The sequence below is a fragment of the Leptonychotes weddellii genome, chromosome 9, assembly GCF_054177405.1.
Source record: "Leptonychotes weddellii isolate Sample4059 chromosome 9, ASM5417740v2, whole genome shotgun sequence".
Lineage (NCBI taxonomy): Eukaryota > Metazoa > Chordata > Mammalia > Carnivora > Phocidae > Leptonychotes > Leptonychotes weddellii.
Window position 1 is genome coordinate 59,689,479 of NC_138377.1, and position 15,482 is coordinate 59,704,960.

Sequence of the window (15,482 nt, forward strand, 5' to 3'; positions counted from 1 at the left end):
GACAGAAACACAGCGAGAGAGGGAACACAAGCAGAGGGAGAGGGAGAAGAAGCAGGCTTCCCGCTGAGCAGGGAGCCCAATGTGGGGCTCGATCCCAGGACCCTGGGACCATGACCTGAGCCGAAGGCAGCCACTTAATGACTGAGCCACCCAGGCACCCCTTCTCTGATATTATAAAAACAAATTTTTTTTTTCTCTCTCCATAAGTCAGAGAGCTCAGTTTTAAAGAGAATTTACCATCCCCAAATTAGACGTGTTTTGACCAAACCACAAAAGTAGATGATTGGTACCCAAATCATACTCCTTTACTGATAAGCATTGACTATAATATTGTGAATCTTGAAGTGAGAAACATAATATGCAATTTTTCAACTTATTTAATTTGAAATCCTTTTTATAAAGAATATTAACGCTAGTCAGAACTTCATGGAGGCCATGTTGGTGCATGGTTGTTGGTGGTTCTTTGATCAGCTTCTTCTTCCCACACTTAAATCTCTTAGCATAATATCTAATATATATTAAGAGCTCAATACATCCTAATTATTCTTGTTATTTTAATTATCTTTCCAACTGAGTAAAAGTCATGATTTTAATAAGTTGATTTTCAACAGTAAAGCACATTAATTTGGAATAAAGTGCTTTTATTCAAGGCTCAAAGAACAATCAACCCATTAAAATTTTCAATCTTCTATTATGGTCCAGTTGTATGTCCTGCGAACCATCAGTAATATTCTTTCTGGTTGAAGTGAGTCACTTTCCTGCATGTTCTATTATCACTTGCTCTGAGGGATGTGTTACCCTCAGCGTTGTCCTCATAAGTTTGGACACCTACCTAGCAGAGATGAATGGCCTACATCTTCAGTGTGCACTCTGTGACACCTTGTATACTTGAGTTAACAAGGTAAGCACTTCCTAAGTACACTCAGGGAGTGATTTGTTAGCCTATAGCCTGCTCTCCAAGGCAGCAATAGGAAAACTGCACATATTTATTCTCCACAGCATGGGCCTATTGGACATAACTCTTTGGGCAGAGATAGGGAAGATAAAATGTAATGCCGGTGTGATGAAAAGGACAGTGAACTGGGGGCCAGAACACCTATGGGTTGTAGTTTTAGTTCTATTTAGTATCATAGGTCACATTTTGTAGTTTCTCTGAAACTTGGAAGTCATTTTATACTTACCGTGGGGGTTTTTTGTTTGTTTTTACCTATCTTTCTTGCTAGTTTGGTAAGCTCAGTAGAGATGTCTTACTCATCATTAGATCTTTATCCCCATTTGTACCATTGACAACACTGAAGGTGCTTAACAAAGGTGTGTTGAAAAAGTAAGGCAAGAAGGCAACCAGAAGGAAGAGAGAAGCAGAATAGAACACTGTATTTAAGGCCTAAGTTCCCCTCACCCCACAAATTCTCTTTGAATAAAACCTTATGAAATCAAGTGCACATGGTCCTAACTTTAATGGAAGTGTAAACTTTTAGGGCTTGGAGAAGTTACCATCAGTCAGATCTTCTCTTTTTATGTATGAGAAACTGAGGCTCATGATGATTAGGTGAGGTGTCACTTGAGTAATGGCAAAGCTGAATCCAGCTCTTCTCCCTCCCAACTCAGCACACTCACTCGACTGTCCTGGGTAAGCTCAACATTAGGCTATGTATGCAAATAAATCTAGAAAGTTACACCCCCTACCCATTAGAATTTTGGGAAAGTGGGTGGTCTTTTACTTTCAATTCTCTATATCTTTCTTGACTTGAACAACAACAAAAAGCATAAACTACTTTTGTAACACAATAAAAAATATCATTTTGGGGTGCCTAGGTGGCTCAGTCATTAAGTGTCTGCCTTCGGCTCGGGTCATGGTCCCGGGGTCCTGGGATCGAGCCCCTCATTGGGCTCCCTGCTCGGCGGGAAGCCTGCTTCTCCCTCTCCCACTCCCCCTGCTTGTGTTCCCTCTCTTCGCTGTGTCTCTCTCTGTCAAATAAATAAATAAAATCTTTAAAAAATATATCATTTGGAAAAATATAATTTAAAAAAGTAATGAATTTCAGTACTTTGCAGGAGTACCATATAGAATAAGTAGCAATATGTGATAACAAAAAGTACCCTACATCATGAGTATAATTTGCTAAAGTGTATTTCTCAAGGAGTGGACTGGAATTCACCAGCGTGTGTATTAAGTCCCTCTTACCTATTGGTGAAGAGGCTGCTTAGTTATTTTTAGGTCATAATAAATGCTTGTTTATATTGCCTTAAGAGTTCAAACAACTCTATCTCCCAAAGAAGAGGCTGCTTAGATTTCTCATCCGTCTTCCAGTGGGGCCCTACCCTTCTCATGTAGTTCTACTGGTCATATTCAAGTATTCCATCTTCTGATCTGTCAAATTCAATCCATCAAATTTTTTTTTTCATTAATATTTCTGACTGCCTTTCAGGGAAGAAAAAGCAAAATATTTTTAAGTAATATCAGGTATTTGTAAATCTGATTGAACTATCCTTGATTCATGCTTTCTTCCACATTTTACCTATTCTCAAAGTGCCCTGAAACTTTGACTAACAGGAAGATGGGAGAGAGGCTATGCCAAGCCACCAGTGGTAAAGTTGTGGGTGGGAAGAATGGAGTCTCACTGCTAAAGCCAAGCAGTCTTGCATCTTATCTTTCCTGACTTTGCCCAGAGAGTTATATCCATACTTGTATATTAATTATCCTGTATGCTAATTATCTAAAGATCAGAATATCCATTTGACTTATTTTCCAATGTTACTATTTCTACAGCTTCTGCCACCTTTGAAGACTTTCAGATTCGTCCCCACGCTCTTTTTGTTCATTCATACAGAGCTCCAGCTTTCTGTGATCACTGTGGAGAAATGCTGTGGGGGTTGGTGCGTCAAGGTCTTAAATGTGAAGGTAAGGTCTTTCCTTCCCCAATCAAGTCAATTACATGCAGGAACATATCAACTATCTGCTTATGTTGTGCCCTCTACAATAATGTCATCTTTCCCTCAGATGTCTTCCAGCGATTTTTTTGGGTGCATGGATTCTGTTCTGTTCATTTCGTTACATTTCCTGTCTTCAGCATATTTGCTCTGATCTGGGAAACCTGACACTCACACCATTTACATATTTTGTAGATTTGTTTCTTTTGTGTTATTTTGGCAACAAACTAAAAATAATATTTGCTTCTTCAGTCAGGATTTGGATTAGTAGGCATTCAATAAATGTTTGTTGAAATGAGCAGAGATTTAGGAGGTTAATCAAACCATGCAAGGTCATTCAGCTGTAGAATGGCAGACTGGAGCTTGTACCCATGTGTCTTAACGTGAACAATGAATAGTGGGAATATTGAAAAGAAAATGCTGCCTTCCTAATGATCTACCATGTGGAAACTACCATGTAAGGTATTTTACATATTTTCTTAACAAAGTAACTTATTCCTGTTTTATAGACAGCAAAACTGAGGTATGCAAGGTCATGTGGACAAAATAATTGTCGAGCCAGGATTCAAATCGACGTAGTTCAAAAGTTGTGATGAACTGTGATTAACTTTCCCTTATGCATCCACTCGCATTAGAACTTGTAGCAGTTAAAAATGCCTCAGGTGATCTCTTTGGGTTTTTGTTGCTAGATCCCTCAGAGCCCAAGTCCATTCTATCAAAGAACATTTAAAAAAAAAAAGATGACTAGAATAGTTGCTGAGCTTGTCCAATAGAATCAGAATTCAAAACCCACCCTATTTACAAAATGTGAAAAGAAATCAGAAAAAGCTCAGGAGAAAATTTGAATTTCCAAATAGCCTCAAGAAACAGTACTATTTTTAAAAATGCATAATTTAATACCAGAAGAGCTTTTAATTTATGGTTGAACAAAAATCATTTTTACTTTCTCTTTCCAGGATGCGGTCTGAATTACCATAAGAGATGTGCATTTAAAATCCCCAACAATTGCAGTGGTGTAAGGAGGAGAAGGCTCTCCAACGTTTCCCTCACTGGGCTCAGCACCGTCCGCACAGTGTCTGCTGAGCTCTCTACCAGCGCCCCTGACGAGCCCCTTCTGGTACAGCCTCCTGTTTATCCATTTATCCATTTACGTGAGGAACCTGTGGGACAGTGTGGTAACAGTGTCAGCCAAGACAGTGCCCTGGGAGGGAGGACACAGCCAGGGTGTTAATGACTAGGTTTCCTCAGGGCCTATGCTGGAGATTGGTCAGTACTTCGTCAAATACCGAGCAGCTTTGAGTTTGCTTTTATCTGTGAGCTTCGTGCAATTAGAAATATGTGAGGTTTCATCGTGGTCGTAGGGCCAGAGCAGCGCAAACCTAATGTGTGAATATTGCAAAACATTAGTTCGTCGAAACTTGGAAACCAGAGATAAAAGAAGTTCTCCTCTGGAGATTATTAGAGTGCTTTGTGATGTCGCTGAATATTTATTCTGGGAGAAAATTTTAAATTTGCTCTTATGAAAATAGGCAAGTCTTTAATGTCTTGGCATCACTGGCATACATTCTGCGATATTGTCAGGGTGACGCTGATGGACAAATGCTGAGAGAAAAATAGGACTTGAATACTTTAAATATTTCCATTAGCTCTAAAATACTTATGGATATGACTTAAATATTCTTCTTTAAGACAGTTAAATTTGGATTTTCCACACATTCAAAACCAAGTAAAAATTGTGGTAATTATGTGAATTATTTAAAATAAGAACATAGGGGCACCTGCGTGGTTCAGTCGTTAAGCGTCTGCCTTCTGCTCAGGTCATAGTGCCAGGGTCCTGGGATCGAGACCAGCATCGGGCTCCCTGCTTGGCGGGAAGCCTGCTTCTCCCTCTTCCACTCCCCCTGCTTGTGTTCCCTCTCTTGCTGTGTGTCTCTCTGTCAAATAAATAAATGAAATCTTAAAAAATAAATAAATAAATAAATAAATTAATTAATTAATAAAATAAGAACAAAGCGGGGTGCCTGGGTGGCTCAGTCAGTTAAGCAGCTGCCTTCGGCTCAGGTCATGATCCCAGCGTCCTGGGATCGAGCCCTGCATCAGGCTCCCTGCTCAGCGAGAAACTGCTTCTCCCTCTCCCTCTGCCTGCCTCTCTGCCTACTTGTGCTCTCTCTCTATCTCTCTGTCAAATAAATAAATAAAATCTTTAAAATAAGAACATAAGCTAACAGTGTGAGACATTAAATTTCCCATAGTTGCTCCTTTCCCCCAAAGAATATTACAAAGAATTTTTAGAATCTAACTATTGTAAAAACAATTAAAGAAAAACTTTAAAAATTATTACAACATTAAAAACTAATGATGTAATGTATGGTGATTTCCATAACAATAAAAAATTTAAAAAATTATTACAACATTAAGGTTAAATTTATCCTTCTTGGAGTGGAGAAGGGTGATAAATTTTTGAAGACTTCTCTAAAAAAAGGTGTATCAATGAGTCCCTTGTTTGTTACAGCATAAACCAGACATATAGCCCAAATGCATGCTCATTTTGGTAAATAGGAAAATGTCATAGTCTGTTTTCCCAAGACTTTCTTTTGAGACTTTGTTGTGTTTTCAGTCTTTCATGAAGTGAACCTGTTGGGGGAAGGCAAATACTTCCTGCCATTTAACTAGATGGCAAATAATCCTGCCATTTAACTAGAAGAATATGTTATGTTCGGTAACTATTCAGAATGTACATGCGTAATTTTATATTATTCCATAATGTTGCATTAATTGGAACTAGTGATATTCTAACTGAAAGGTGCTTAAATCAAAGGCTATTTACTTTTTCAAATAACTCATGTCAGCTTCCCAATTCTGAAATTCCTTGATTTAGTTTGAATTTTTATAGGTAGTGATTTTTCAAGTTATAGTAGTTACTCTTGCTTTTAAGTTAGTCACTGAGACAGTGTTTATAGAATACTTAAAAATAAGTTTAAGAAACAAAATTGTAAATTAATTGTATATTGCTTTCAGTTTTACCAAGAAAAGTTCTTAAAAAATTATTTAACATCCCACAAGAAATCTAAAACTCTAAAGCCATTCATTATTAGAATAGATTAGAAATCTAGATGATTGGGCGCCTGGGTGGCTCAGTTGGTTAAGCGACTGCCTTCGGCTCAGGTCATGATCCTGGAGTCCCTGGATCGAGTCCCGCATCGGGCTCCCTGCTCGGCAGGGAGTCTGCCTCTTCCTCTGACCGTCCTCCCTCTCATGCTCTCTGTCTCCAATTCTCTCTGTCTCAAATAAATAAATAAAAAATCTTTAAAAAAAAAAAAAAGAAATCTAGATGATTAATGCTAAAGATTCTTCTTTTAGATCTATCTCAACTTTTTATAATATATACATATATATGTATACATGTTTATATACATGTATACACATACATCCATATAAATAATATAAAACATTACGTATATAATTTAGATTTTATAAGTATAAATTGAATTACATATTTAAATTATATGCATGTGTATATTTATAAATATATATAATTTATATGTAAATATAATTAAGGATACATAACTATAGTCTTTAACATGGGTTTTTAAATCAAATTATTTAATTGCTTTATTTAACCAAATTAAATAATTATTACATCATTTGAATTACTTGATTACAAGCTATATTTTACATGAAATGTTGAAATTCATTAGTGCTTTATTGCTGAATGGAAATTTTTATAGTAGAATGCTTAAAATGTTTTTTTTAATATATTTTTAAAAATCAGATTTTAACCATGTCTGTCAAGAAAGCTTATAAGATTGTGACCAAATCAGAAATTTGTAAGGTGAGAAAATATTGGGGCCATAAAATACTTTGAAAAATATTATTATCATAAACTTTCATAACCTTGTATAAAATGCCCAGCAGGTAGCCTTTACATGAGAAATGCCTTTGGAAATCATGTTTGTGACACTATTTGACCCGCTAGTTCTCAAAGTCATGTTTTCCATGTATCAAAGCTCTTTGTACCTTCACGGTATACCTATTTATCTCTTGTTTTATCCGATAACTGAGAAAGGAAGCCAACACTGGCCCACTTTGAGGAGGGCATGTATTTTCTGGTTGTCTTGGGTCATGATTATGCCTCAGATGCTTTATGTAGGGACAAAACTACCCTGCTCTACCCAGGCATTTTGGAGTACAGTGAATATGTCCTTCTTTATCCCTGGGCAAGACATAAAAGGTCAGTAATTATGGTTTAAAATTTATAGTGAATTATCTAATCAAAAGTAATATTATGGAAATAATAATAAAACCTTTTAGTTATATATGCAATAAAAAATATTTTTCCATTTCTGAAAAAGACAATGACCAAGGTATAAAGGTGGCATTGCTTATTAATCCCATTGATATCATCCATGTTGCAAGTCTGCCATGACAAGTGTATAGATTTTTTCTCAAACATAAGAAAATGATTTTTCCTGTCCATACTTGATGGCTTATTTTGACTATAAAATCACCATTTCACAGACAGATGAAGACACTGGTAATTCTATTAATTTATTCATTTTTGGCACATAAATTGAATCTCAGATTTCCATATTGCTGCTAAGATAGAAAAACAAGTATAACAACATAGATCATATGACAGGCTTTATCTGTCATCAATTTTGGCTGTAAACTGCATTCATTATAACAACCATGAGGCAGTCCATCTTTTAAGAAGACCCCAAATGCAGTCAATTTATGGCATAACAGCTCAGCAGGGGGTGTATACCTTTTTGTAAACCATCACCAGTATTAGGAGGAAATGAGAAAAACTCAATAGGTTCTTAAGTAGGCTACATTAATATATTCTATCATTATGTATAAGTATACTTATTAAGATTATATCCATTTTATAGACTTTTAAGAAAATTGCAGAAGTCAGGATTAAATGATCCTATCAATCATTTCTCTATACTTTACTCATCTTTTTATTTATTTTTTTCATCTTTTTATTTTTATTGACAAATGTTCTTTTGTTATTTGGGAAAAGTCAAAACCAATTGGAACCATGTTATATGAGACTTAGTCTTAGGCAAAAAGTTAATAATCTCTTTCAGAATTATGAAGAAGCTTATATCTGATCAACTGTCCTACAAGGGACAATTATAAAAGCTGAATAAAATAGAAGAAACCAGAAGAAAATAATATTTGAAGATACCCAAGAGCAACCAAAGCAATCAGGATTTGAGGGACTGGTGTCTCAGAAGGAAGGAAATCACAGAGAGGTCGGAGCACAGGATAGGCGCCCACAACAAAGAAGTATTTGGCCCCAAATGTCAGTAATGCTGAGGTTGAGAACCCCTGAGGTAGAACCGTGCTGGAGAATTTCCATATTATAAAGCCGTAGTTAAGACAATGTAGTATTGCACAAGGTTTAAGTATTAAAAAACAAGGTGGTATTATGCAAGAGCAGAACAATAAACCAATCAAACAGCATAAAGAGTCTAGAAACTACCTGTGTGTATGTGTAAGCCAACTGATTTCTGACAAGGGTATCACTGCTGTGAGAAAAAGATGGTCTCTTCAACACATATTTCTGGGACCAATTGGGTATCTATCTGGAAAATATGAATCTTGACCCTACCTTATACCATATACAAAATTAATTAAAGGTAGATTGAGAGCTTCTGGGAGATAACATAGAAGAGTATCTACAAGAAATTGGGGTTGGAAGAGCTCTTTTAAACAGGACTCAACTCACTGATGTCAAAGGGAATAGAGTGATAAATTGGACATCATTAAAATTAAGAAATTGTTTTCAGCAAAAAAAAACCATTGATTGGAAAGCAAGTCACTGAATGGGAAAAGGTATTTTCAGTGTATCCATCTTATAAAAGACTCATATCCAGAATGTATAAAGAACATCTACATAAATTTAGAAGACAGACAACTCCATTTAAGATACAGGCAAAAATACTTGAAAAGCACTTTATAAAAGAGCACAGCCAATAAACATGAATATGTACTTTACGTCATTAGTTATCAAGGAGTCTAAAGTTAAATGAACAGTGAAATAATTGGTCCACACCAGAATGTCTAACACTGAAAAAAACCCTGATAATAACAAGTATTGATGAAGATACTGAGGAACTGGAACTCACAGACACTGCTACTGTGTGGATATAAATTGGTTCACAGCTTTGGACAAATGGTTGGCATTTATCTTCTAAAGCTGAACATATGCATATCATGTGACTCCACAGTTCTACTCCTAGGTTTATATTCAACAGAAATGTGTATAGACATGTATAGAAAGATATGTACAAGCATTTTTTTTTGTTTCTTGCTTTTAAATTTTTTAGACTTCATTTTTTAGAGCAGTTTTAGGTTCTTAGCAAAATTGAAAGAAAGGTACAGAGATTTCCCATATACCACCTGCCCCCACACATGCATTGCCTTTCCCATTATCAACATCACTCGTCAGAGCAGCACTTTTGTTAATACTGATGAGTCTACACTAACACATCATAATCACCCAAAGTCCCACTTTAGTGTTCAATCTTGTACATTCTTTGGGTTTGGGCAAATGTATATTTGTGTATTCATCGTTATAGTATCACATGAAGTATTTTCACTGCCCTAAAAATCCTCTGTGTTCCACCTGTTCTTCCCTATTCACTTTCACCCAATCCCTGCTAACCAGTGTTCCTTTTACTTTTCCATAGCTTTGCCTTTTGCAGAATGTCATGTAGTTGGAATTATACAGTATGTACCCTTTCCACATTGGGTTCTTTTACTTAGTAATATGCATTTAAGTTTCCTCCATGTCTTTTCATGCCCTGACAAGTCTTCCCTTTTAGCATGGAATAATATTCCATTGTGTAGGTATCCACAGTTTATTTATCCTTGCACCTAACACAGGACATCTCGGTTGCTTCTACATTTCGGCAATTATGAATAAGGCTAATAAACATTCATGTATAGGTTTTTGTGTAGACATAAGGTTTCAACTCTTTTGAGTAAGTATCAAAAAGCTTGATTGCTAGATCATAAGGTAAGAGTATGTTAAGTTTTGTAAGAAACCACCAAACTGTGTTCCAGAGTGGCTGTACCATTTTCCATTCCCACCAGCAATGAATGAGAGTTCCTGTTGCTCCACATCCTTGTTAGCATTAGGCGTTGTCAGTGTTCTGGATTTTGGCCATTCTGATAGGTGTATAGTGGTATTTCATTGTTTAAATTTACATTTTCTTGATGACATATGATGTGGAGCTTCTTTTCATATGCTTATTTGCTATCTGCTTATATCTTCTTTTTTTTGTTTAAAGATTCTTATTTTTAAGTAATCTCTATGCCCAACATGAGTCTCAAACTTACAACCCCGAAATCAAGAGTCTCATGCTCTACTGACTGAGCCAGCCAGGCACCCCTGCTTATACCTTTTTTTAGCAAGGTATCTATTATTTTTGGCCCATTTTTAAAATTAAGTTGTTTGTTTTCCTATTGTTGAGTTTTAAAAGTTCTTTGTATATTTTAGATAACAATCTTTTATTAGATGGGTCTTTTGCAAACATTTTGCAAATATTTTTTCCCAGTGGCTTGTCTTTTAATTCTCTTGACAATGTCTTTTGCAGAGCAGAAATTTTTAATTTTAATGAAGTGCAGCTTATCAGTTGTTTCTTTCATGAATAGTGCCTTCGGTGTTATATCTCAAAAGGTATCACCATATTCAAAGTCATGTAGGTTTTATCTTATGTTATCTTCTAAGAATGTTATAGTATTGTGTTTTACATTAAGGTCTTTTACATTACATTACTCTATTACATTGCATTGCTCTGTTACATTAAGGTCTATCCATTTAAAGTTAATTTTTCTGAAGTGTGTAAGGTATGTGTCTAGATTTTTTTTTTTTTTTTTGCATATGAAGTTTAGTTGTTCTAGTACCATTTGTTGAGGAAACTGCTTTTGTAAATTGTATTGCCTTTGTTTCTTTGTCCAAGACCAGTTGACTCTATTTACAAAGGACTATTTTGGGGCTCATTAATCTGATCCATTGATCTATTTTTCTCTTCTTTCACCAGTACCACACTGTCTTGATTCTTGTAGCTTTATAGTAAGTCTTGAAGTCAGGTAGCATCAGTCCTCCAATTATGTTCTTCTCCTTTAATATTATGTTGGCTATTCTGGATCTTTTTCCTTTCGTCCTAAACTTTAGAATCTGTTTGTTGATGTCCATAAAATAACTTGCTAGGATTTTGACTAGGATTGCATTGAATCTATAGATCAAGTTGAGAAGAACTGACATCTTTACAATATTAAATTTTCCTGTCCATGAACATGGAATGTTTCTCCATTATTTAGTTCTTATTTTATTTCTTTCATTAGAATTTTATAGTTTCCCTCATGCACATCTTGTACATATTTGGTTAGATTTATACCTAAGTATTTCTTTTTGAGGCGGTGCCAATGTGAATGGTATTGTTATAAGCATATTTGTATCTTTATTCATAATAGCTAAAAGCTAGAAACAAATAAATAGTGAGTTATAAAGTTATTAGGTTTCTTCATCACAGGTCATGTGAGAAAATAAAATATCAGAATAATTAATAATTAGATTTATTTCTGAAATTAATAGTGGTTGATGAAAATGGGGTTATAGGAATTATATTATTTAATAAAGGGAAACAAATTCTTTGGGGGCTAAAGAAAAGTCATGTGTCACATCATCCTAATATGCATATCATTTGCATAATCAACATTGTTTTCTACAGTAGCTTTTACTACAGATGAAAAACTGTAATTCAGATGATCTTCCTTCAAGGGGAAAACAAAAATAAAAACAAAACTATAGCATAATATTACAGCCAACTGCTAAAGGAATAGGTGGTACCTATTTGGGATGAAAAATAACCTTTCTGGTGATTCTACCTTGATAGCAAAGTAGAAAGAGCTGTGTGTCCCCCCCAATTTTTTCTTTAAAGTAATGGTCCTATCACATATTCTGCAAAAAAAAAAAAAATTTCCTGGTCAGATAATACTGGGAAGTCCTTCTTGGTCCATCCATGTATTAGACATCGTAATATTTATTAAGCATAATTATGGGTCTCAGAAGTCTTGGAATAAAGAAATCAGTGTTCCTATACTGACTCAAATATGGAATCCCTTTTTCCTCATAAAACCTAGGGATATCCTATAGGGGAAAAATACACTTTGAGAAATGGTAACTTAGTGGAATAAATGAACATATGTTGCATAGATCATCTTCAAATATCATGAGCTGAATAGCATTCAGCTGAAGGTGAGCTGAATAGCATTCAGCTGAAAGTGAATGCTGATTAGAGCCCAGAGTAAAGGTATTCAGAGCTTACAAACGGGAGGAAAATCATGAACTTTACATATCAGATATGTTGATGAGGATAAGGATAAGACTTTATTTTGGAAATTGAGAAAATTGATTGATTTCCTCCCCCAAAGAGAAAGCATTGCCATCTCTGTATGAAAATGTTCCATAAAAGTACATACAAACAGGGTTATAATTTTACCTTGTAGGGACCCAGGGCGGGCTATCCCAAGATGGGCCACTTTGGCATAAAGATTGTTTTGAGTTAAAAGCAATCAAAACCCAGCAGATGCAGGGAAAGCTCTCTGCCTCCCCCACAACTGCCTAAATTTGCATTGGAAAAGAGAGCCTGTAACAGGAAGAGAGCTATTAATAGAGACTCCCCTTTACCTAAGGAACTTATCTGCGTAATAGGGCAACTTTGTTTTTCCAAACATCTCTCTTCACCTTCTTGCTAAAGACCTTCTTTCCCTACATATCCTCAGGCCCTACCCCTCTCATTAGCTCATATAAGCTTCATGTTGCCTCATTGCTTTTGGAATTTCATGTCTGTGTAGATTCCCCATATGTACAGCTATTAAAATTTATTTTCTCCTGTTAATCTGTCTCATGTCAATTTGCTTCTAAGTCCAACTATAAGGACCATAAGGCAGAGGAAGGTCTTCTTCCCTAACATCCCTAAAAGTCTGTTTGGATCTGTTCAAATGAGCGGTTGTTAACCCTGAGTTCTGCACATGCTTCATGTCAATCCAGAAATGTAGCAGGTATTACTGGGTAACAGTTAATCTTGTCAGAACCTCAGTCTAAATGTACACTACTTCCCAATGTCTCTGATTGTAGATTGTACATTGCAGAATAGGGTATGGGGGTTCAGAGAACAATGGCCATGCATTTTTGTTAAGAAAAAGAGTCAGCTATATTTTAGTTTTGATTTGGGATGAAAAAAACATATTCAGTGTAAATACAGGATATGTGTTATTTACTTAACCAAGATGTTTCTTACATTTTTCATTGATACTCCTCTTAAAACAATTTTTCAGAATAACCTTTCTACTTTTGAATTATACTTCAACCTTGAATGAAATCAGACAGAAAACAATGATATGCAACAAAGATTTTAAAATGAGCAAAGAATGCATTGTAGGCATATTTCTCTCATTAAAAACTCTAACCCACTGTTGGACTTTCCAGGTTTGTAAACCACTGAGTAATACTGATTATTCATCAGCTTATTCTTGCCTGCAGGCAGATAACAACTATGTAACATTTGATTACTTTGATGACCTTTTTCATTCTTTTCCCATTGAGAGGATGAATTATTGTGAAGAAAATCTAATCCTTTCCGTAAAGGTCAAAAATGCTTCATTTTGACTATAATTTATTTTCAACAAGGTGAAAGAGCGGTCTTTCATCACTGACACCTTAACAAGTAGATTTTTTTTTTTTTTACCTCTCCCAACTCACAAATTGTAAACTGTGTTTTTGCAATCTTGACTTAGTGTTCATAATTCCATTTAAATGTTAAAAAGTAGTTTCTAACTCAGATGTCTCTGTGACCGTAAAGCTGATTAGTGTAACATTTTGCTTGAAAATGCATCTATATAAAACATTACTGATAACATGCCTTGCTTTCTTCAAATAACACCATTTTCTTGTCTTTTTTCCTCTTTATTCTGCACCTTTGCCTGCTTTTTGCTCTTAAAACTTCATGTTTCAGTCTCCTGTGAGTCCTGGCTTTGAGGTAGGTACTAACTCACCTGACAATAGGAATGTGCTTCACCATCTTTTACAAACCAACATAATGCTAATAGGTTGACATCAGACAATTATTTGTATTAACTCTGTGAGAATAATCAGGTCAGAATTTAGCTCAGAATCCAACCTATTGAACTGCAGAAAGCCCATAGGTTTTTCTAGGAAATTGAAAAGACAGGTTGAGAATAGAACAGAATACAGTCAGCACGCACTTTACCTGGTGACATGTTAACTGAAATGCGTGCATATTGGAATTGTATCCCGAAGCCAGGTACCACAGAACCACGCAAAGTGAGGCCACCATCCCAATATATATATATACACACACAGATTTTAGTTGGCATACAACAAGGACTGCCTGAAGATGAATATAACTTTTTTTTTTAAGAAAGAAGCTTTTTTTAATCCTTAATGTATTATCACAATCTATTTAATTATTTTTTAAAAGGATGGTATGCAAGTGGATATATCAAGGTCTCAGTCCAAGAAGAAATTATACTTAAAAAATTCACAAATTTCCTTCCTAAAGGTTTTAATTAAGCCCCCCTCCAAAACTGGCCTTTTATTTATCTTAAGCAATTGATAGCCTGGACTAAGAGGAAAGGCATTTAGATCAAGTGTTAAAGGAGAGTATACAATGATGCTTTTATAATGATAACTTGTTTTGACCAGTTGGCTTGTTAATCTTTAGTTTTCCTTATTTCCGTACTTCTGGCAAATTGAGAATTGACATATTATTTTTCTTCATGAGACTATAAATTTCAAATACCATTATCAGTGTCCATTCTTAGATGGTCTTGTTAAAGTAACTCTAACAAAGGAAGCTAATGAAAACACAACCAGAACATGTTCTAGGTTAAATAAAATTGAGAAGTCAAGATAGCTTGATTCATAGGATATAAAGTGAAGATATCTACTTCAATAATAGTAAATTTCTATGTTTGGAAAAATCATCCTAGTTCAAAATGTGCTCTACTTAGAAAAGTCCAGGGTGAAAGCTAGGTAAATGTAATATTTTTTATATTCTTGCAAATGTAAATTTTGTAATTTACAATGCCTTCCAGACATAATTTGAAATGGGAATTAGTATCTTTCCCTTCAGATTGTCCTTTCAGAATGAAGCCAAAGAAGAATGAGAAGCATTTTTCACTTCCTTCTCCTACATTGCAATCAGGAACAGATTATCTAAGGGACTGAGGGAGATCATCTACTTTTCTATGAAAGTTATACAACCTCTAAAGGCCACCAGGCTTTCACAGGATGACTCCTGATGCAAATAAGATGCATTTTTGGCACAAGCTGTTGTTCTTGAACTTGTTTATATCCAGTTTGTTGAAAAGATAGCAGACTTTTGTTTTTATACTTGTCTTGGAAGAAAATGATGCATAAAATTTGACCAATATATTCATGACAGTGTAAGTTGCAGAATTCTTATAGAAACCACCCCTCGGTTCCACATTCATGTCCTGGTCAATTAACA

The 15,482-nt window shown here is 35.3% G+C and overlaps 1 protein-coding gene across 2 annotated transcripts in view; it reads left to right on the forward strand.

Annotated features, from left to right (window-relative positions):
- Positions 1-15,482, forward strand: part of PRKD1 (protein kinase D1) — a 313,593-nt gene that overhangs the window by 229,527 nt on the left and 68,584 nt on the right. For both annotated transcript variants that reach the window (XM_081829470.1, XM_081829471.1), the window contains exons 3-4: positions 2,771-2,902; positions 3,888-4,048. In XM_081829470.1, the coding sequence (XP_081685596.1) occupies positions 2,771-2,902; positions 3,888-4,048 (293 nt within the window). The remainder of the gene's footprint in view (positions 1-2,770; positions 2,903-3,887; positions 4,049-15,482) is intronic.